The 22,972-nt window shown below is 36.3% G+C and overlaps 1 protein-coding gene across 2 annotated transcripts in view; it reads left to right on the top strand.

Annotated features, from left to right (window-relative positions):
- Positions 1–21,955, top strand: part of SAMSN1 (SAM domain, SH3 domain and nuclear localization signals 1) — a 134,163-nt gene extending 112,208 nt beyond the window's left edge. For both annotated transcript variants that reach the window (XM_047875377.1, XM_047875376.1), the window contains 5 exons: positions 1,531–1,660; positions 4,201–4,352; positions 7,471–7,677; positions 9,603–9,753; positions 21,075–21,955. In XM_047875377.1, the coding sequence (XP_047731333.1) occupies positions 1,531–1,660; positions 4,201–4,352; positions 7,471–7,677; positions 9,603–9,753; positions 21,075–21,277 (843 nt within the window). In that variant the 3' untranslated portion in view covers positions 21,278–21,955. The remainder of the gene's footprint in view (positions 1–1,530; positions 1,661–4,200; positions 4,353–7,470; positions 7,678–9,602; positions 9,754–21,074) is intronic.
- The last annotated feature ends 1,017 nt before the right edge of the window (positions 21,956–22,972 follow it).

The raw sequence follows: 22,972 nt of genomic DNA, 5'->3' as shown, positions 1-22,972 counted from the left end.
ACCAAAGTTTTTCACTAGAGGAGACTGATATCCTCCCAGATCGACTCAAATGGTACCCACATTGTTTCAGTGATTGGCAGAGAGCATGGCTTCCATGCAGACACAGTGGTGGATTCGGTAGCTGGGCTGTTGGCAAAGAAGGGTCCTGCAGCAAAAGATCTGAGTGGCACATTTCCATGACCACCACACATGGTCTATAGAGCTCTCCCTTATCTGGTTCCAGTCTCCATCTCAAAGCTCATCTCTTAAAACTGTCCCTGCTTTCACTCAGCTCCAGCTACATTGGCTTTGTCTTCCTGTGCATAACCCAAACTAATTCTGAATTTAATTATTTTGTTCTTGCTTTTCCTTTTTCTTAGAAAACTGCCTCCAAATCTTCACATATGTTATATCTTAGCATTCAGGTCAAAACTTCAGAACATAAATTACCTTATAGAGGAAGTCTTTGGAGACTACTCCATCTAAATCAGCTATCCTTCCCCAACCTTAATCTTAGTATCTAATCCTCTGATATCACTGTTTTATTTCCTTCATAGCACCTATTCTCTGCAATTTTCTTGCCCATTTTGTTTATACACATGTCCCCAAACACAACACACACACACAGCCCATCACACTAAACGTACTTTATTAGAGCAGGGACCCTGTTACCTTGTTTGCTATGGTATCTCTAGTTCCAAAAAACATGAGAGGTACTTACAAGGTATTCTATAAACATATGGGGAATGACTGAACAAGTAAATAAAAGAATGGATAAAAGCAGAGAATCAAACTGAATACATAGCATATATGTATTCTGAAACTTCATCAATGTTTATAAATGCTCATAAATGAGGAATATTGAATTACATTTTGATGAATATTAAGAAATGTATAGGTTTTGTCCAAAAATCTAAATATGGAAGACATTTGAGATGTTTTCAAGCAGATGTAATTTGTTTTGAAATTGTCTGTCTTTCCTAATTTTATGCGGGATTTGCTTTTCACTTGACTAGGTGTGCAAGCACGGTATGAGATTTGTAAAGCTTCTCAGATAAGCTTTGCTTTAGAATTGCAAAATGTGCATGTTTTATTCATATCTAGTGATCTGGTAGGGTGCAAATAACTGACATGAAACAACTATGCAGAATTTAAACTTGTAATATCAGATCTCAAAGGATTAGTAATGGTGGTAAATAGATGATAAGAACATGAAGAAATAAAAATGCTTTCATGGATAAAGCATAGATGTTAATAAATCTAACATTTCTGATTAAATAGTCTTGATGTGATATTCATCCTAATTTACAAATGAACTATTATAATTTCAGTTGAATTCCATAATGTGGAATGTTTCATCTAAAGAATTTTTCCAAGTATAATATGTTTTGCTAGAAATTGAACTAAAGATTAATGACTCTCATATTTTATGCTGATGTATTCCTAAGCATTTTATTGCTAAAATATGTCTCGTTTGTTAAATCAATGCACACAGTGAATATCTCCAAGGAAATCAGTTCTCTGCACTTAACCTCTGATGTTTTTCTGAAGGATGAGGAGGATGGAGAGGATACCCTCCCGTACCGGAACAGTGACCCAATGATTGGATCTCACACAGAGAAGATCTCCCTCGAAGCCAGTGACTCCATGGATAGTCTCTACAGTGGGCGGAGTTCATCAAGTAAGGCTATAGAATAAGGGACAACTGGGAGGTCTGAGTTAAGTTAATTAAAACCAGATTTTAACTATAGAGAACAAACTGATGGTTACCAGAGGGAAGGTGGGTGGGGAAACGGATGACGTAGGTGATAGGCATTAAAGAGTACATTTATCATGATGAGTTCTGTGTAATGTACTGAAGTGTTGAATCACTATGTTGTATACCTGAAACTGATATAACATTGGATGTTAATACTACCAGAATTAAAACAAAAAACAATGCAAAGGAAACAAATTGCAAATGAAAAACAACAATAGATTTGGGGCTCATCACATTAGCAACAAGGTTCCAGCTACTTCATAAGAGAAATAGTGAAAATGTAGGATGTGATGAATCCATAAAATTGCTATTGTTTAAAATGATACACAACATATTAGATAGAATTATGAATTATTTTGAAACTTAATTTTGTAGTTGGCAGGGCTCTTAGGGGCATGTCTCAAAAAGATCACGTTGGGTAACTAAATCCTCATCCTTAAGATAAAAAAAATGTATACTTGGGAGAACTAGGATTATCTTGCGTCATAATTACTAACATGAGTTGAAGAATTCAGAAAAACAAAATCCTGTTTTCTATCTCTTCTTCCCTCCCTCTCTTTCTCCTTCTTTTCCTTTTCTTTATTCCTCCTTTTGTTTTCCTTCCTTTCTCCTTTCCTCTTTCTTTCTTCTTCTCTCCTTCCTCCCACTCTCCCCTTCCCTTTCTTTCTTTCTTTCTCTTCCTTCCTTCCCTCTTTTTTCTTTTTTCTTTTCTTTTTTCTTCTTTCTTTCTTTCTTTCTTTTTTTCTTTCTTTCTTTCTTCCCTCTCCTGTCCTCTCTCATTTTTTTCCTTCCATTTTACCTGAAGTATTCTGAAAAGCGCAGGACATACGCATCAATTCTGACCTTTACTTTTTAGGTCTCCATCCAGCATTATGAGTAAAGACTGAAATACTATGTAAATACTAAATAGAAGGAATACCACTAATTAGGTGACAGAAATGAATCAGCATGTGTTTCTAAGAAGGAATTCATTCAGGTTTCAGTCACATATCGACTACAATAGTTGGATGAAACTATTGATAACTGAAGGATGCCTTATAACTTATTATATGTATACTGTTACACATCCTTCTAATTTCTTCTGGGCTTTAAATATTGTTGTTGTTGTTGTTGTTGTTGTTGCACAAGGTTTATTTATCTTGTATTTCCTTTGAAATCAACTTTCTCTTATTTGAAGACAGATCACAAAGACCAGATGTTTCAAACATCGTGAATTATATTTCTATTTTCCTATTGGCTGTACAACAGTTATTTTGTGAAAAAAAAAGCTAACGCAAAAACATTTGAAGGATATATTTTTGCATGCATGAAACTCAGATTTCATTAGTATTCATTTCTGCTGGAAGTTTTAAAATTCTAAACTGTAATGCTGAATGTTGGTAGAATTTTACTAACTAGAGCATACCGTTTAAAGCCGAGGCCTGAAGTGGTCATGGAAGGAAGGGTGTGAGGAAACAGTGGCCCACTTAGCTGTTGTAATATGCGGCTTAATTTCTGTAATTACATGCAACTCACCTTTCTTTTATACCAGTTCATATACAATATGGAGCATCTCTAAGGTTCTTTACATATTGCCACAATTATTTGAATACATAGAGAAACCAGGGCTGTTCCATCATTGAACAGAACACTGAAGGGCCATACTGAAAGAAAAAGTGAGGTGACAACAGAGAGTGGTGGACAAACAGAGTTACTTCCACTGGGAACCATTCTAGCCTCCATCTCGCAAGCATCCAAAATGGAATCCGTTTTCTCTTTTTTCCCTGAGCTTCCAACTCAGAAGGGAAAAGGATCAGAGAACAAGGATTTGGAGCAGTTTTAAAAGCCCAGTTTAGAAAGTTTAGAACCACTTGGGTACAGGCACATATCCTCCTTCCTTCACACTCAAACAACAAGCAAAAGCATTATCTTTTATGCTTAGAGATGTTGCTTCAAAATGGCTTGTGGTACACAATATGAAGTTTGGGAGAGTATTCCGGCTGTATTGTGATAAGCATGGGGAAACTTGTGGTCTTATTCTTTGAACATTTGTGATCAGTAGCATACAAAGATCAAACTGTTGCTATAGGTTTTTGTCTTTGTTTACAGGTACAAAATTGTCTGGCCTGCACAGGGAGTTAAGCCTATACTGTCTGCCTCTTTAGCAAGTGTTCAGTGCTCAAAACACTATGCTACTAGATCAGATCATAAAGACTGAAGTGAGAGGGTGTTTTTGGTTAGTGTTTGAGGAAAGAGGAGTCAGATTGTCTGGAGAAAGTTCTGCTATGGCTCAGAGAACAGAGGTCATGAATGGAGAGTGACTGGGAGGTAGGAAAAAAAATAAGAATCCATCACTTAGAACCCCCTCAAAAGGCTGGCATCTGATGTTTCAGCATTGTCCTTGCTTAGCTGTATCCAGACGATGGTTCAGAATTTTGTGAACCTTCAGGGAGAACCGTTAACCTCTGCTTTGGTTTCATCAGGTGGAGTCACAAGTTGTTCAGATGGTACAAGTAACCGGGACAGTTTTCGACTTGATGATGATGGCCCATACTCTGGACCATTCTGTGGCCGTGCCAGAGTACATACTGATTTTACACCAAGCCCCTATGACACTGACTCCCTCAAAATCAAGGTGTGTGCACATCATATCTGTATTCTGTATGGTCTGTCTAGTGCTGGTTGTATGATCTGTGTCAGGAAATGCACAGTGGGAATCGGGTGTGTGGGGGGTGGGGTGGTTAAATGTGTTCTTCCCAGCAGTAGAACTGAGCACTGGTTTAATGTTGTAAGAATTTGAACAAAACATGAGAGGTGGGTAAGGGAATCCATCTGTTGAGGCCATAACATATGTCGCTGTTATATAGATACTGCAGAATCAAAGCCTGTCAGGGGAGAAGAAATTGTCTACATTTTTCTGAAAGCCAAAAGCCTCACAGGTTACTGGAGGTGCCCAGCCCTGCCTGATGCTTGCTGGAGTAAAAGGAGCAAGAGAAAAGAGTTGGAGATATCTGGCAAGAGCCATGCAGAGCAACTCCCTTGGGAACCAGACTTGGCTGGGCAAATTTAGTACTTAAGTTGGTTGCTATGAGTGACCATATATCCTTCTCCCAATGATATTATCTCTTGAATTCCCTCTTTTACTCTTATTATCTGTATTTTCCATTGATGTGTAATAAATTTCCACAAACTCAGAGGCTTTTTAAACAACACAAATGTATTATTACCTCACAGTTCTGTGGGCCATCCATTGGTCATGGCTCCATTGGGTTCCCTGCTTAAGGTCTCACTGGGCTGCAATCAAGGTGTTAGCTGGGCCTATGTGTCCTCACCCGGGGCTTAGTGTCCTCCTCCAAGCTCACTGGCTATTGGCAGAATTCAGTTGCTTGTGGTTGTAGGACTGAAGTACCTGCTTTCTTGTTGGATACTGTCTGGGAGCCATTCTCAGCCCCTTGAGGCTGCCAGCCATGGTCCTCTTTATAACATGGCAGTTTGTTCCTTCAAAGCCTTCAGAAGAAAAACTCACTCATGTTTCAAATCTCTTTATTTTGGGGGGCTTCTACATGATAAAGTTGGAAACATCCAGATAAGCTCTCTTTTAATTACAAAATTAACTAATTTGGGACATTAATTATATCTGCATAGTCCCTTGTGTCATATAATACAACATAATTGTGGGTATGAGATCTATTATTTTTGTAGTTCTACTCACACTAAAAGGGAGGTGCTGTTGCAATAGTACAAATAGAAGGTTTAGTGCCAAAGCATTTTATACATGTTAAATTATTCCTTTTAGCAACACAAATAGATATAGCTAAAAGGACAAAAATGATGAATTTTCTATACTACCAACATCAAGCCAGTATTAACCAGTAATTATGATAAGTTATGAAGTGTTGATGTTATTATTTAATATTCAAGACACTCAGCTTTTCTCTTTATCCCTTTTAGGATAATAAATCAGAGTAAGCTCAGCTGGAGAATGAAGAACACATTATTCTTCATAGTTAGCTCCTCAATCCTTGGAATGAAATAATTCAAAGTCTAAGTTCAAGACTTGGGGGGAAGAATGCTTGTAGCCTAGTAACCATAGTTGGGGAAGGACTGTATAAGGGAATAAATTGAACCCATTTGACTCAGGAAAGCTTTTTGCCTTCCCTACAATGCTATACCAGTGCATCACCACTTGTCCTGCCTAAGGTGATATTTGTAGAGCTCTTGTAGGACACAATAAAAATCCCACAGTTACCACTGGGGATTGAATGCTATTGTTTATATCAGGGGTCTTATCCACAATGAAATTGGGTCTTTGCTTGGTGACCTATGGGCTTTCCTGGAATGTATACTTTTTATGAGTTTAAAGGATAATAGGAAGGATGCAGCAGAGAGCTCCCATGCTTAGCAACTTCCCTTAGAGCTTCTGGGGATTTTCTAGGTCTGCTTAGCTGATCCTATCAAGCCCAGGATTTGATTCCCCATAGTTAGAGGCAGGAAGAACGAGATGAAAAGCTGATAGGGTCAAACAAGCAGATGATCACAAATCAGAAAGATCAGATCTTTTGATCACATTGAATCCCACTATTAAAAATACAATTTGTGTTTTAGATAGAATACACATTCATAGAGCATCAGTAAAAAAGTATTTTTAGTAGCAGACTTAATGCTTTGCTTGAGGGTAGACCCCTAAAATGGTAAAAATATCAAATCTATAATGTCCTCTCTGGGGTAGAAACTTATAAGTCTCAAAGGAGTAGCTATGACTTTTAAATGTAGGCACTGTATTTGCATAGAAATCAATTTTCCTTATAAAGAAGTACCCCTGTGTGTTTTCTACTCTTGCCAATAACTGGCAGCCTATAACCAATTAGAGTCTCAGATGTGAATAAAGAAAAAGACCAATTGGTTTGTCCATGCTTATGTGCTCAGTCATACATCAATCCAACTTTGGTGTGGAACTAAATCTAAGTATTGTCTTCTTTAAAATAATTAAGTAGCATAATTTATCCATAGTGCACACATACTTTTCTTACATAGTTGGTATATACAAAGTTCTTAACAGTTTCCTTATTTTAGATGAATGCTACACTTAGATGGTTTATTTTATACTGTAGGTAAAATTTTCAGATGAACTAGAAGCATGGACTGAGATACACACTTCTTTTTTTTTTCCCCTTCCTTATTTGGGAGCTCCTCCAGGAATCATGGCTTGAGCTTTGTTACATATCTATTGCTTTGACAAGATGAATGAAAAGAGCATCATTTTTGAGTTCAGACGACTTAGACTTGAGTTCTGGTTCTGTCATTTGAATTCAGACAACTGCCATGATTTTCAAAATTTAATTTAATGTTTGCATTTCTTTTCTCTAATATTTAGAGTAATAATGAAACCTTGTATATGTACCTAAGAAATGTATCATGGGTATAAAATGACTCAGTATATGCAAAAGTATTTCTAAATTCCATTGTGCTCTACAATTTTAAGTTCATAAATTGATATACCAAAAACATAAAGATATCATCAAATGTATGTAAGAGCTTTTTTCAAGTTGGTTGAAATTTTCTTCATTATTACTAGCAAATAGTTCCCTTGAACTTTTAGAAGAATTTTTCTCTTAGATTTATTTCTGTTATCAGTAACCCCCCCCTTAGCATATTCCCTCATTATTCTAGTTTTCTATGATTCTATTCTTTCTACCAATTGTTATAGCACCAGAGTTCTCTGAAAACTGATTGGTATATTTCTTTGTCTTTAGAAAGGAGACATAATAGACATTATCTGCAAAACACCAATGGGGATGTGGACAGGAATGCTGAACAATAAAGTGGGAAACTTCAAATTTATTTATGTGGATGTCATCTCAGAAGAGGAAGCAGCCCCCAAGAAAATAAAGGCACACCGAAGGAGTGGAAAGGAAAAACCCAAGACTCTGCAGGAGTTCTTACAGAGGATTGACCTTCAGGTTAGCAAACTTGTGGCCTGTTTGATTCTGGTGGCATCTGGATGGAATAAATGAGGAGACTGGATCAGTGTTTGTATAGTGTTAAAAAAATATATGACTTACAGCAAAGGGAAATCTGTTTTCCAAGAAGAGTTCTTATTTCTCCTTTATTACTTTTATTATGCAAGGACAGGTCTTGATATAACATCCCTTGGACTAAACTCTAATGGTACTTAGCAGTGACAGTAGAGATTAATGTTGAGAAAGTGCAGTGAAAAATGAAAATACCTTGGAGAATAAAAGGCCCAGAGAAAACATGTAAATGAGAATGATGGAGTATGAAGAGTAAAGGTAAAAATCCAGAGAATTGAAAGGAAAAATGAAAAGAAAATTGCATTTTCTATAGGGAAGAGATCAAAAGCAAGTCAAGAGAAGACAAATAAATATAATTGTTCCAAAAGCAATTTGTTAGGAAATAGTGATCATTAAACCCCCATGATGATTGTGTTAAGGAAACTGTGTTGTTTATATTTATAATCCAATTATTTTCTTGTTATATTAGCAAAATTTCTATGAAATATCTACCTTGTTCAATGGTGTGTACATACAATTTACCTAGCCTCACTCAATTTACTGTTTTGCAATCCATTTCTAAAATTAATGCAGCAGTACTTTGATAATTTTCAAGATTCATCAAGGCAATAGCCAATTAAACTTTCCTTAATTATTTCTCTTGAATTATCTAGTTATACTCCTGTCTGTAGACAAACTACCTCGGCCTTCCTACATTACGATGGGTGCCCCTCAAATGGGGCACTGCTTGGATGAAGTACAAGTTTAAACCCTGCTTCTTCTTTTTGTTTGCCCTGTGACCTATGAGAAAACCCAGGTCTGGGGAAGTGAAATAACTTACTCAAGAACCCACAATCAGACATAAGTCAGAATGGGAATTTTGGTTTCTCTGTTCTAACTTAGTACTCCATCTAGGAGACATTATTTTTTAAAAAGAAGTGGTACTTTTTCTTTCTTTTTCTTTCTTTTGTAAAAAGGGGCTGGTAGTTCTTTCCAATTGCTTAAAACTTTTATACCTCCTCTTATTCAGTTTTAGTAACCAAAATAAGGATATTGAAATTGTGATCAAGTAAAATGGAAGGAAGTTTTGAGGAAGTTGTAAAGCAACTTCACTTTGCATTTTTATTCCGTTAGAGAGAACAGAGGTTACATAAATAACATACAGACTCAGAAATCAGAAGCCTATGAATTTTAAACTAATATATATTGATGCAAATGATGGACAAAAATATACATGCTGAGAAAAGGAAACAATACTTTTCCCAACCACAATGCTTTTATGCTTAATAAAAGCTTTTAATTAAATAGAAAGTCTGGAGTTCCTTCGGTTTATATAATGATTTCACAAAATGCTAGGTATTTTTTTTTTGTAAAGAATTGTGCCTGTTTCATATTCACTTTTCAAACTACCCCAAGAAGTTAGTGAGGGCAAATATTTTTGCAAGCAAGCAAACAAGGAGAGATGGAGATTCAGAAATATTACTATAATTACTCTTCCAGAGGCATTTTATTGATAGACATAAGGACACCCTAGCTTTGTCAATTGAGCTATCTGAGAAGTGAAAAAGTGCCAAATGGGATGAATGATCCAGCTATTTAATTGATCCATGATTTAGCGCTGCACAGCTTAAGGTAATTATTTCTTCTTTACATTTGTCCTTCCAGAAGGTGAGAATTATCCAACATACTCTTCTAAATGCCCTAGAGTTCAGATGTGGAAAACTAGTACAAGTTAAATAAAGTTACACAAAAGCCCTATCAGTGCCTTTGGTTTCCATATGCATTTCTACACTTTCCTTAAATCTAAAGAGAACTAAAAATAAAATATTTGAATCTGGCTAGTTTATACTATACATATTTTTTCTCCCTCATAGGAATATACCTCAACACTGTTACTCAACGGTTATGAGACCCTAGAAGATTTAAAGGATATAAAAGAGAGTCATCTCATTGAATTAAACATTAAAAACCCAGAAGACAGGATGAGGTTACTATCAGCTGCTGAAAATCTCCTTGATGAAGAAAGTAAGTGTACACACCTACTTTTCTCCTTTGCTGAAAATCACATTTCAATGTAAAGAGTAGAATTATTAAAAACAAAGCCCCAGTTTTATTTACTGAGAATCATACAAAGCATCCTTTCCCATAGAATAATTATTTTCTTATCTATCTGGAAACAACAACTCTGGTCAAGTCTATAATTAGGAAAAGGACTTTTTTTTCCTTATTGGACTCAGCAAATGAAAAGGACTTTTCCGGGCATCTCATTTAGATTCTGCAGAGCTATTAATTTACACACAAGTGGATGTCTGCATTCCCAAAGACTGAGGGAGTTCGAGACAAATATTTAGTGACAGCATGAGCCATTAGTGAGAAATGTCATATGCAACTTCTGCAGAACAGCACAGAACAAGGCTCTAAGCTAATGAGCTTTCGCGCCACACAGGAAAATTCATTTCATTACCATATAGTCACATCTTGTATGTGTTTATAGTATTCCTTCAAAATGTTATAATAGCTTGCAAAAATATTCAGCACTCACTTTTATTATCTGAGATGGTTCTCTGTATTTGTAACATATAAACTGGAGATGGAGTAATTCATGCACATTCACTTACCGACTGGGTTTGTAAAGATAGGATAGCTTTTGTTTTTACAGTTGCCCAATCTGAACACTCGTCTTTCTAAATCTGCTCAGCCTTCTGAAACCCTGAGCTCAGAACATGCCAAACTCCACAAGGAATATTTTATTAGGAAGAAAAGAGGAAGGTGTCGACTTTTAAAGATGAAAAAGAACTTACACCGTCTAATTCAACTGTTCTCTTTCAAAAATGATATGAATCATGATCATTAGCTACTTTTTTTGAATGTATATTCTGAGGAAAACTTGATCCAAGATCGTTACATTTATTATCTTCTTCCATGCACTCCACATTTCTTTGAGTTTGATAGTACTATCCCTATATTTATAACGAGAAACTGAGAAGATGAGTAACTTGTCCAAGTTCACACACGTAGCGAATTGGAGAGCCAGGACCAGTGTTTGTGATGCTACTATACTTTCCACAAATAACAGCCCAGATGGAGAGCAAGGAGGAAAGTTGTATTTAGGACCCAGGCCTCCTGAGTGTCTCTCAGTACGTTTGCCTATATCCTAGACCTCCTCTGCTCCAAAACGGGCACAGTACGTGTTTCCACACTGGCCCTTTATCTAGTAGGAATAAATGTACTCTTTTGGAAACTGTATTTCAGTTCTCTTGAGTTTGCATAGAGCTTAATTCTTTTCAAAGAGCTTTCACATGTAAGACTAATTTGGCACCTGCAGAATTTATTTAATCTTAGGCCTATGTGTTTACACGAATTCTTTGAAGTTGTGGAGACTAGGAGAGGGAGATGGTGTCACAGAGGCAGACAAAGGTCAGCCTTAAGAAAGGAGCCAATTTACTCAATAGTACAAGACAAAACAAAACTGATCAGTGTCAACTGATGTAGCAGTATCTTTCAGTAAATGAGGCAGTTTATTTCACCCTTATCATTTCAAAACGTGATTCTCACTAAATAACAGGCTACAAAAGAGATTCTGTAGATTTCTTGTAAATGAGAATGTTCGGTATCGTTGTCAATACCCTCCCAAATAATTTGATGTTGAAGTAGAACGAGGAAGGAGAGCATTTTTTGAACACTTGTAAATACATTACTTTTCTTCTATAATACTATCCATGTGGGTATTTTGTCCATCTTACAGATGAGAAAATATTTCAGAGCTGAGTTGCAAAGAGGCCAAAGAGCTAGATAAGTAACAGAGCTGGAGTTTTAAGCAAAGGCAGTCTGCTGTAAAAATCCAAGTTCTTTCTTCCACACATGCAAACTGGTAAATATAGAAAGAACAATGAATATTTGAAAATTGAAGTTTTCTATGATGCCAGTTTTCTCAAGGGCTTCAGTTAGGTTTTCCGTCTCAGAAAGTAGAAGTTAATATTTCAGTGAGAACAGAAACCTTGCAGCAACATCACTGCCTTAAAGGTGCAAGGCTACTGTGGCTGCATTGCAACAGGACTTGAGAATAGGAGGGGCTTAGACAGCCTGGGTGAGAAGCGTTTTTAGCCATAGAACAGTGGTCAGTCTGGACCCACAGAGGGAAGATTGGTCCAATGCCAAAGGCTTGGGCCATGGAAGGTGTCTACTTAATTTATTCATCCACCTCCCTATTCCCTATTTACTTTCTATGTTAACAAAAGAACAATAATGTATAAATGGCATCGTATTAGAGCTAGGTGTAATTTGAAAAACCATCTGACCCAAATGCTTCCTTTGCAAGATGGAGAAACTAAAACTAGATTAGCTAAATGGCCTTCTCAAGGTCACATATCTAGAACCCAGCCTCCTAAATCTATTATAAACATATTCTACTATGCCCTGATCTCTGAAAATGAAACACAGTATCTCCAAAGCACGATGTGACTTTCAATGTTTAATATAAAAAAGTACAAATCCCCCAAATTATTTCCCTTATAAGCCTTTAGAAAATGGTATTTGAAGGTCACTAGAAACTGACCATTTAGCAATAGCCAGTAATGTATAAACCTACACACACTGAGTCAAATTCTGGGGGATGAAAACTAGAAAAAAATCCCGATGCAACCAGTGTTTGTTGTCAACACACAACGCTGAGATTTTTCTTATTTTAATCTTACGGTCTAAAGTAGTGCTAGAATATACATGTCAAAAAGATGCATATTGCATGTTAGGCTATTCTGACTGAAAGCTATTTATCTTATATGAAACTGCTTTGCTCAAGAAATAAAGAAGAATGACTTCTATTTGTTGATAAGATGGTGAGTTCTGATGATTCGGCACCATGCTGCTGCATGCTTATTTTTATCTATTCTCTACTCTGTGAATCATATCTTCTACAACCATGCTAAAGATTAAATGCACAACCTTCATGTACCTTGAATGATAAAGACCTTGAATATATGGTTATATAAAACTAAGATATTATTAAAAACAAATGTATGTCACAGTCACAGTCACAGGTTAAAAAAGAGTTAGCTGTGTGTGTGTGTGTGTGTGTGTGTGTGTGTGTAAGAATAAGGTATGCAAATTGGCCAGGATTTTATGCATGCATTTTATCTTGATCATTGAATAAAGCCAACTTGGGGAATGTCAATAAATTCCTAGTTTAGAGCTTCTTAGGTTGGGAACTGGGAAGTTTTGCTTGCCATTTTTTCAGTACAAAAATTAAGGAGAAGGGGCATCTGTTTCGAGGGTGAGTTAAAATTTTGAGATGATGAAGGGAATACTACAAGCCCCATGTGAGCCTTTCATACATCTAGAAGGACCAAGAGGGTGGGACAATAGAAATCTAATACTTAGAGCAAGAAATTTTCCTTTTCTCTTAGGCCAAATAGATAGCATTGTACCCACTCTGACCTTGAGAATGTAAAGTGGATTAAAGTGTTTTAGGTCACTGCTTGACAGGAGGTAAAGGGGTTTCTCCTACAAGCTGTTAGAAGGGTTGGTGAGTGGTGTTAGCGCTGATTACAGGATTACCTCTGCATCAGGAGAATGACTTTGGGGTTCTGCAATCCCAGCAAGGCCAGTACCGAGATATTCTGAATTCACTCCCGTGTTGCATTAGAACTGAGCAGAATTAGGTCACTGGCTCCCTCAGCTGGGAGTCTAGATGAGGATAGAAGAAGAAGAAAAACTGGGGTGAGACTCGGCTTTTGAAGGAGCAAAAGAGCAGAATCTGTTTATTTTGTGCACATTAGGGTTTCTCTATTTATCATCTGAATTTTAAAATGCTTTGTTTGCTTTGAATAAATATCCCCAGTAAGAACAGAGAATGTGTGTGTGTGTGTGTGTGTTGTTCATAAACACAACCTTCAAGACCCTTTTGCCTAGCTAATAAATGCCTCTTGCAAATAATAAGAAAGTTAACTGCTATTTATAGTAAATATTATCTCTTTATTCTGAACTTGTTCCTCTTTTCCCACATTTAGAGGCACTTTGATGTGTTTTAAAAGTGTGTCTGTGAGAATGTGTACATTGTCCTCAGGGAAAATGGGTGATGGAAATATCTTGTTGTCCCTATAGCACAGAAATAATTAACTTTTAAATTGGAGGGGAAAAAAACAACAACTGAGTAACCGCATAAGCACACTGTACAAGAAGCTGTGTATAATATATTTTAGTTAACTGCAACCTTTGTTTGCAGGGCTTGGTGAGGAGGAAAGGGGTGGGGCGGGTTGCGTGCCAGGATGTTGGCACCAGCTGTGGTCACAGCAGCTCCACATTGCTCAGCTATCCCCAGTTGTGCCTTCCTGCCTGCCTACCTGCCCAAAACGATGCAGGGCAAGAGGCGAAGCCCAGCCAGGAGCCTGGAACACGAGCTGCCAGCGGGGAGATTTGTAGTTCTGCCAAGCAGCAGTCCAGCAGTTGACCTGACAGCGTGCCAGGGTAGCTTGGTGCCCTAGCCCCTGACATGCATGCCTGGTGTTTCCAACCCGCTTGCCATATGATTTGAATCTAGATTCAAGAAAGGTACAGCTTTTAAGAAAAGATATGCTAACCATCCACATATACACACTAGAGAAGGCACACAGCCATTTTATTCCTATGTACTTATGTTTATAAATTGTTAGATTAAAAAAATACGTATTTCTAGTCAGAGCTGTGGGGCTTTATGCAATTCAATTTCTTCAGATTACTCTTCGGTTTTACTGCCCCCCCCCCCAACACCAAGATTTAATTTACAATCGATGCCATATTCCATATGATACACAAAACAACAAAATGAAATGTAAACATGTTTACTCTTCTATCAGAGAACCACTCCCAGAGTAAAAAGCCCGCGGAATTTTAACCTCAGTCACCTAAGGAACTTGTAATGTGCTTGTTTTTACATTGTACTATGTTTGTGTACTAGGGGTGACTTTGTGAGGATGACCCTGGTCAAACAGGACTGAATCCTCTGTTACCAAGTGCCTTCCCAAAGCCCCTAGTTCTGTGCTTTGCATTGAGTGGATGGTTTACAAGTACAATGAATCATCATTGAGTGAGGGGATGAAGAGTTTTATAAATCGTAGGCAAACGTTTTTTTCTGATTGTAAAGCTTTAAGTCCCTGGTAACCCCACCCCGCACATAAAAGTTTTTTAGTAGTCAGATGGGTGTTTGTATGTGTGGTCAAAATGTGTGTTATGTATATGCTAACCACGTGTGCCTGTATATGCACAAGTACATATGAGCACTTTTCTAGAGGGCAATAATGTAAAAGCTATCAAGTTTGAAATGTGCAAACTTTTGTATCCAGAAATTTGATTAACTTCAACATATAAATGTGTAAAAATACTAGTTAAATTACTAGTACTTTTAATTAAGTGTGAACTTCCAGTAATAATTAATTGTTAAATTAATTAGTATATGCAAACAATAAAGTAGAATGAAGATATTAAGAGAATGTAATGCATACTGATATAAAAATATGTCCAAAACATATTAAAATAGTGCAAGCAAATTGTAAATCAGTGACATGCAGGGTAAACAATGAAATTAGGTGTTTTTTTTTTCACTATACCAAGTAATTTAATCTATAAGAAAAATGAAACTCATTTCCCAAGGCCCATAATTAAGCAGTATGCAATGATAGTTTTTGATCTTATTTAAAAGATTCTTATCAAAATTGCCCAGTATGACAACTCAACCAAGGGTAAATATTTCTTGGGACCAAAGCCTTCCACAAGGGCGTCTGATTGCCCAGAGTGGCATCTGTGCTGGTTCTGAGTGATTAGCTCTTAGGGGAGTTTGCCTCTGACCTTCCTGAAGCAGCCAGCATGCTGGAAGTGGAAGGTGCTGAGATTCACCCCCTGGCCCACATTTCATTACAAGGTGGACTAGGATGTTAAGATGCAAAGAGAGAAGTGCAAAAAGAGGGAGATCGTTTCAGCTCCTGTGTTCTCGTGGCCTCCAGAAAAAAATAGCAACTGATTATTCCAGGAAGGGACTCTTGTTTTTAATTTGGGATTTTTCTAAAAGGTAGGTTCGTATTTAAATGAAATGAATACCAAAAATTCATTATAACTATAAAATCAACATGTTCAGATAATTTAAGGATGTGCTTAAAACAAAATCAGAAACAACTACAAGTTGTGCCGTATTGTCTACTGAATGCTCCTCCTTGGACAACACTGCACATGTACAAATAAATGCAGCTGTAGTTACCTGGAGAATGCCTGCGTTTTATTCTGAAAGACTCAAGTGGGGCTCCAACATGAGGGTGAGGTTTTGAGCCATCCTCAAAGAGGATGACATAACTTTGGCTTTTTCTCTTTGGAGACTGGCACCAGTAGAGAAAAAAGAGGATAGTAATTCAAAAAGCCAAGAGGCATATTCATTTGAATTTCAACAACATTTCTTATTTGATCTTTAGTGCCTATTTCCTTTAATTAATCTGAACATCACGTTCTTTTTATTTAAAAAATATGTTTACTGAGCACTTTCCCTGGCCAGGCATTTTCCTATGCCCTCTAGATTGCGTTATGTTATAATGAAACAGAAGCCCAAAGGAGGCAGAAGCATCATACCTAAGACACACAAGACAGTAAAGTTAAAATCTGAAATATTTGGGTAAAGAAACCTGAGAAAGAAACCTATGTGAATATAGGACAGATTTCTCTCTTTAGAATATGAGAACTTTTCTCCAGCATTAGGATTTAGTTTGATTTCCTTAAAGCTTTCTTCACTTTTAGTATAATTGAAATTGCCTATATTTAATTAATTAAATGTCACAATTCCAATATAATTATTTTATGAATAATTATATTAGCTGTCTTCTGTTTTAATCACCATGCCACTTTTTATCTTTATTGATGACTATCTTAAAATGTTGAACCATGGGCTTTACACAATTCCATAAACATTTTGGTAAGAAATAAAATATTTTAATATTCAGATTAGCTCTTTATGACAAAATATTTCCTCAATAATTTTTTCTTAACATAATTATTTTATTTTCATTATATAGAGTACAGAACTGTTTGGGGCTGCTTTCTGGCCTTCTGAGTATTCCTGCTGTTAACTGGCAGTGAAAAGAGACACCCTTTTCAAATTATTTAACAATTCCCCAATATACCCAGATTTGAAAATGTATAGTCTTTGGAGTATTTGCAAACCATTCAGGGGCTTATTGAAAAACTGTACCATTTTTTTTTTTGTTTTGTTTTTTATTAAAACACAAAACAGGGGCGCCTGGGTGGCGCAGTCGGTTAAGCGTCTGACTTCAGCCAGGTCACGATCTCGCGGTCCGGGAGTTCGAGCCCCGCGTCAGGCTCTGGGCTGATGGCTCGGAGCCTGGAGCCTGTTTCCGATTCTGTGTCTCCCTCTCTCTCTGCCCCTCCCCCGTTCATGCTCTGTCTCTCTCTGTCCCAAAAATAAATAAACGTTGAAAAAAAAAAATTAAAAAAAAAAACAAAAAACAAAAAACAAAAAACACAAAACATTATGGTGATGTGAGAAATAAAGAGGAAATCTATCTAAAATTTTAACACTTTCATTTGTGAATTATATGCATATGCCTATATGTTGTCACATAATGTTGATAATAGAATCCTTAATCATAGATACTGATTTTTTTAACTTGACATATTATCAGAAAACACTTTGATATTAAACAAAGATGCACTCATATCTCATAATGGTAAGTCTATAATTTTGGAGGCAAACTGTTCCTTATTCCAATGTGTTATTTGCCTGGTTAGCTCAGATGATTGGAACATGGGCCAAAATCGAAGAAGGTTATCAGTTAGCATCAGGTCTAGGTAGGTCAGTTAGCTTTACTCTGTTTCACGGGCACAGGAAGGGACTAAATGATTTAGAAAGAAAATACGGATATATTAGCATGAATTCATCCCCTGTGCTGGAAAAACTATCCATAGCACTAGACCCAGGTTTGTGCCAATCCCGAAGCCATTAGGGTCAAGATGGAAAAAACAAAAACAAAACAAAACAAAAAAAAGAAGAAAAGGAAAACCTTGACCTCCAAACACAAAAACTGAATACTATATAGCTTTCATTCCCATAATATAACATAATGGCCTGCCTTTTCTTTTTATAGTTACAGTTGAGGGGCTCTAGCTGATCACTTGCCTGAAATTATTGCTAGCCTGGTGGGAAGTGTTTGAGGACGCATAGTCATGTTTTCACTTCACTAGGAAATCATTTAGCAAATTACTGCTGTTCTGTAAATTACTGTGCTGCATAACTTTCATACTGAGAAACTATTTCCTTTTTCCATAGAAATTGCAGATAAAAGGTTTCTACAATAAATAATCTGTATTTAAAACAAACCAATTCCTAGAATTGAGAGAATGTGATATAGCATTTCTCGTGTGAAACTAAAAACAAACAAATACATTTTATTGCCAATATTAAAAGATGACATAGTCTCTGTTAAAGTCAGATTTTCATTTATTGTTTGTTTTCTTCGTTACCCTTTGAGGTGAATGGACACAGCCTTCTGAGGATGAAATAACAAGCTAAATACTTATCTTTTGAAAGGAAAAGAGCTGGTTTTGGAAATCAGAATTCTTTAAGTCTAAATGTTATATCTTAAAGAGGTCCCACAATCAGTAATCAATCTAAATAGAACACAGTATTGGGAGCAGTTTTTATTATGCCAAGCTCCGTTTAAAATGTCAGTCTGAAGGGAATTAACTCTGTTCTTTTAATTTTGTGTTGAGGTGATAGGCCCAAATACAATCTGGGGAAATATGGCTCAGCTCACACTCCAAATATGGTGAATCACTGCTGATATAGCAGGAAGCATTACAAAAGGACTAATTTCTCCGGCCTTTTCCAGAAACACTTGGATAATAAAACTCAGAGCTTGTTCTTTCATTTCAGTGGCAATAAGATACAAAAGCAGAGGCAGGGGAGCTAGGTTTTCTTCAGAGAATGCGGTCCCATTTCATCGCTGTCTTTTCATAGCAGAAGGGCTTGGAAACAAAACCTAATGACCCTTATTCACAAACACTAATGAAGTTAAGAAGATTCCTCCTAAACTTAAAAAGTTGCTAAGACTAACAAAAAGAAAATGTTTCATGGTAGCTAAAATTTTTAAATAACAATCTCAACTGATACATATTAAAATTAAAGCTCCTTATACCTAGAAATAGTTAAAACATCACCAGACTTAAATATCTGATTCTTGAATCCACACTTCAATAAAGTTGTGGCATGGGGATCCTGATTTCGGCTCAGGTCATCATCTCACAATCTATCTTGAGATGAAGCTCTGAGTTGGGCTCAGCACTGGATTTGCAGCCTGCTTAAGATTCTCTGTCTCCCTCTCCCTTTGCCCCTCCCCACTAACTCTTTCTCTCCTTCTCTCTCTCTCTCTCTCTCTCAATAAAAAGAATAAATAAAAAAAAATAAAGTTGTGGCAAATATAGCAAAGGTTCAGAATAATGACATAAACATTTTATTGTTGCAAATTAAAGCTTTGAGGAAAAGGTTAAAAGAACTGTTATGATTCATTTTGAAGATGAGTAGACTAAAATGATCTTTATCCTTTTCCCCAACCTTTCTCAACCTGTGTTCCTCATCCAAACCACAGAATACAAAAAATAATGTGACTCTTTTCTCCATTCTTCCATGGATGCTATGTAAAAGAGTACCATCCTAGATACACTGAAGTTAATTCATTACATACAAGGATGCCTCAGGGCACCAGAGCTCAATTCTTTCCCATAAAGGATGCTGATAACAATTGGATACACAGTAGAACATAATGTTGACAAGATACCTGGAGCCTAGAAACTGCATTCAAAAAGTGGGATATTTGTAGAGAAGACAAGGTGGATTTCTTAAAGATAAATTACTTAGCATTTTACTTTTTAAAAGTCTATTGAGGAAAATTACAGTTTCCTTCTTCCAGGATTTTGAAGTTGGAATTTATTTTCTCCTCACTACAATAGGATGAAGTACATAGTCTCTGACAGCAGAGGTCTTGTCCCACCCTGAAATGTATGTGTTTGGTTCTTCCAAAGTGGAGTTACTCACATCATGCAACGTGGGGAAGCTCTGGGGTTAGAAGGGGAAAGAGCTAGACATGCTGATACTGCTGACAGGTGGTGACCTAAGATACATCTCCTCCCTGAGGACCCCATCTCATGATGCGGAGAAACACACATTTACTGGTGTCAGGGAAGTCATAGAAAGAAACTTTGCATTGACAAAGAGAACATTGATGCTGAAGGATTCTTGAGAAGAGTAACACTTTATAGTGCTGCTTAGGTTCTTTAAAAATACTTTCTGGGGTACCTGGGTAGCTCAACCAGTTGAGGACTCTGGCTCTTGATTTTGGCTCAGGTCATGATCTCACAGTTCATGAATTCGAGCCCCACATCAGGCTCTGCACTGACAGTTTGGAGCCTGCTTGAGATTCTCTCTCTCTCTCTCTCTCTCTCTCTCTCTCTCTCTGGCCCTCCCCTCCTCATGCTCTCTCTCTCTCTCTCTCTCTCTCTCTCAAAATTTATAAACATGAAAAATATTACAAAAAAGTAAATATGTATTTTGTTACATCTCTAATATCAATTTTTTTTCAAAGAAACTGTCTGTGGAATCTAGAATACTGCTGTGATAACAGAGTCACCAATCTGAATATAAATAATTGTTATCCAGAACTACAGAGATGTAGAAGACAAACCAAACAATTCAGATCCAATGAAAATGGCGGTGTTTTACTATCTAAAACCAACCTGGTTCTTGTGCTGATTTTTCTGTTGAATGCACACATAGGAAAATCTGAGTGCTTTAAGTTTTATTAGTTAAATTCCAAGTAATTGAAGTCTAACTGTACATTGTTGCCCACAGAGATTTTTTTTTCATTAATCTACATTATCATGATTCTAGAATCGTTCACAAAGGTCACCATTGAGGTGTATTGTGCAGTTAAACTACAAAAGACTTTTTCTAATGTTACTTTAAGGAGTATTTGGACAAGGCATCAGTCAAACTGTGGATACAATCTGCTTTCTCTGGCAACTTATCATTAATGTAAAATGAGAGTCCATATTGATCTTCGCTTACGCAAGCAGTTCACATGAATCCCACAAAACTGCAAGTGAGCAAAAAAGAGGGCAAACTTTATCTTCTAGGATAGCCAGGCTTGAATATCTGAGTGTAAATATCTCTTTAATAATAAACAAATACATTGTTTACTTATGCAAGTTTCCAATGTAATGAAGTCAAGGTTGGTACAGTTAAAATGGCTCAAAGATGAATGAGTGCATGAATAAAACTTGTCTTGGCTTCTCCTAACTACTGCCCTCTTTTCCATTTACAGCTATTCAAGAGCAAGAAAATGAATCTGTGCCCCTATCCTTAAGCCCAGACATCTCCTTAAATAAGTCACAGTTAGAGGACTGCCCAAGGGACTCTGGTTGTTATATCTCATCAGAAAATTCAGATAATGGCAAAGAAGATGTGGAGTCTGAAAATCTCTCTGACATGGTACAGAAGATTACTATCACAGAGCCAAGTGACTGAATACACATTCTCAACTTTATATCTACAGACACATTCCACTTTAATTCTATTTGAGCTAAAAGATCAACTAGGAGAGAAAGAGAAGTATTTGCGAATACAACCTGAAGTTAAAATATTTTAATCAGGATGATTTTACACAAAAGTTCATGTCTCCAACATTCCCAATTATTGTAAATAGTATGTATATTTATTATTTTGAATGCTACATGTTAATATTTCATTTGCCTGTATGAGAAGAGGTATGGTGTAAGTCTTTGGTGTGTGTGAAATAAGATTTATTCATCTTTATTTTCTAAGTGCAACATGAAAAATTCTGCAGCGAAAAACTCATTTTTTCATCCCTGCCAGTTTTGAACTTATGTACGTTATTGAACAAATAGTAATGGAGCGAGTGTCTGTATAACCAATTGTCCAAGCAGCAGTTACACTCATTTTTACACTTAATAGGAAAGTGTGAGTTGGTACTGGAGACATTTTCTCTTGATACAGAGTGGAGTTTTAGTAATTATTTTTTTGTTGATTTCTTCACTGTTATCTGGTATAAAAGAAGAGCTAACAAGATGTCAATTCTTATTTAGTAAAACTAATTTTAATAATTGTACAGATGTTTCATTTTTAATTATAAATATTTTAAATTTTGAAATAGCCTAATTTTAATAATAAAACGAACTATGTGCATTTACTCTTTTCCACACGAGTGGTGCTTAAGGTATTTTTTAATGTTTTGACTTCTAGACAAAATATCTCTTGCCATACAAGGTTTTATAGTCAGTCTCTCTCTCTCTCTCTCTCTCTCTCTTTCTCTCCATATATATCTATATATCTATACACATATAGATATATATATATATCTATATCTATATATGTGTATATATATGTGTATATATATATACACATATAGATATATAGATATATAGATATAGATATATAGATATATAGATATATCATATATCATATATAATATATAGATATATATGGATATATAGATATACAGATATATCATATATCATATATATAATATATAGATATATAGATAGATAGATAGATAGATAGACGAATCCCACAAAACTGCAAGTGAGCAAAAAAAAGGGCAAACGTTATCTTCTAGGATAGCCAGGCTTGAATATCTGAGTGTAAATATCTCTTTAATAATAAACAAATACATTGTTTACGTATGGAAACAATATATATATTGTTATATATATTATTTTAATATATATAATATTTTATTATATATTATATATATATATATAAAATTTCCAAATCAATCAACACTTCAATCTGTCTCCTCCTGATCTGTGTCATCCAACTTCCTGAATACTTCTATGTCTTAGTCAGCTCAGGCTGTGTAACAAAATACCACAGATTGGGTGGCTTAAATAATAGAAATTCAATTTCTTACAGTTCTGGAGGCCAAAAGTCCAAGATGGGGCTGCAGCATGGGTGGACTTTAATGAGAGCTCTTCCTGGCTTACAGATAGCTACCTTCTCACTGTGTCCTCACACATCAGAAACAGTAAGCTTTCTGGTGTTTTTTCTTAGAAGGGCACTGGTCCAATCATGAAGGCCCCACCCTTACAGCCTTATTTAAACTAATTATCTCCTCAAAACCCCATCTATAAATACCATACACTGGTACCATACACTGGGGTTGAGAGCTTCAACATATGAACTTTGTGGGGAGAGGGGTCCAGT

This window comes from Prionailurus viverrinus, chromosome C2, assembly GCF_022837055.1.
Source record: "Prionailurus viverrinus isolate Anna chromosome C2, UM_Priviv_1.0, whole genome shotgun sequence".
In the NCBI taxonomy this organism is placed as follows: domain Eukaryota; kingdom Metazoa; phylum Chordata; class Mammalia; order Carnivora; family Felidae; genus Prionailurus; species Prionailurus viverrinus.
Note: the sequence above shows the minus strand (reverse complement) of the source record. Positions and strands in the feature narration are given on the sequence as shown.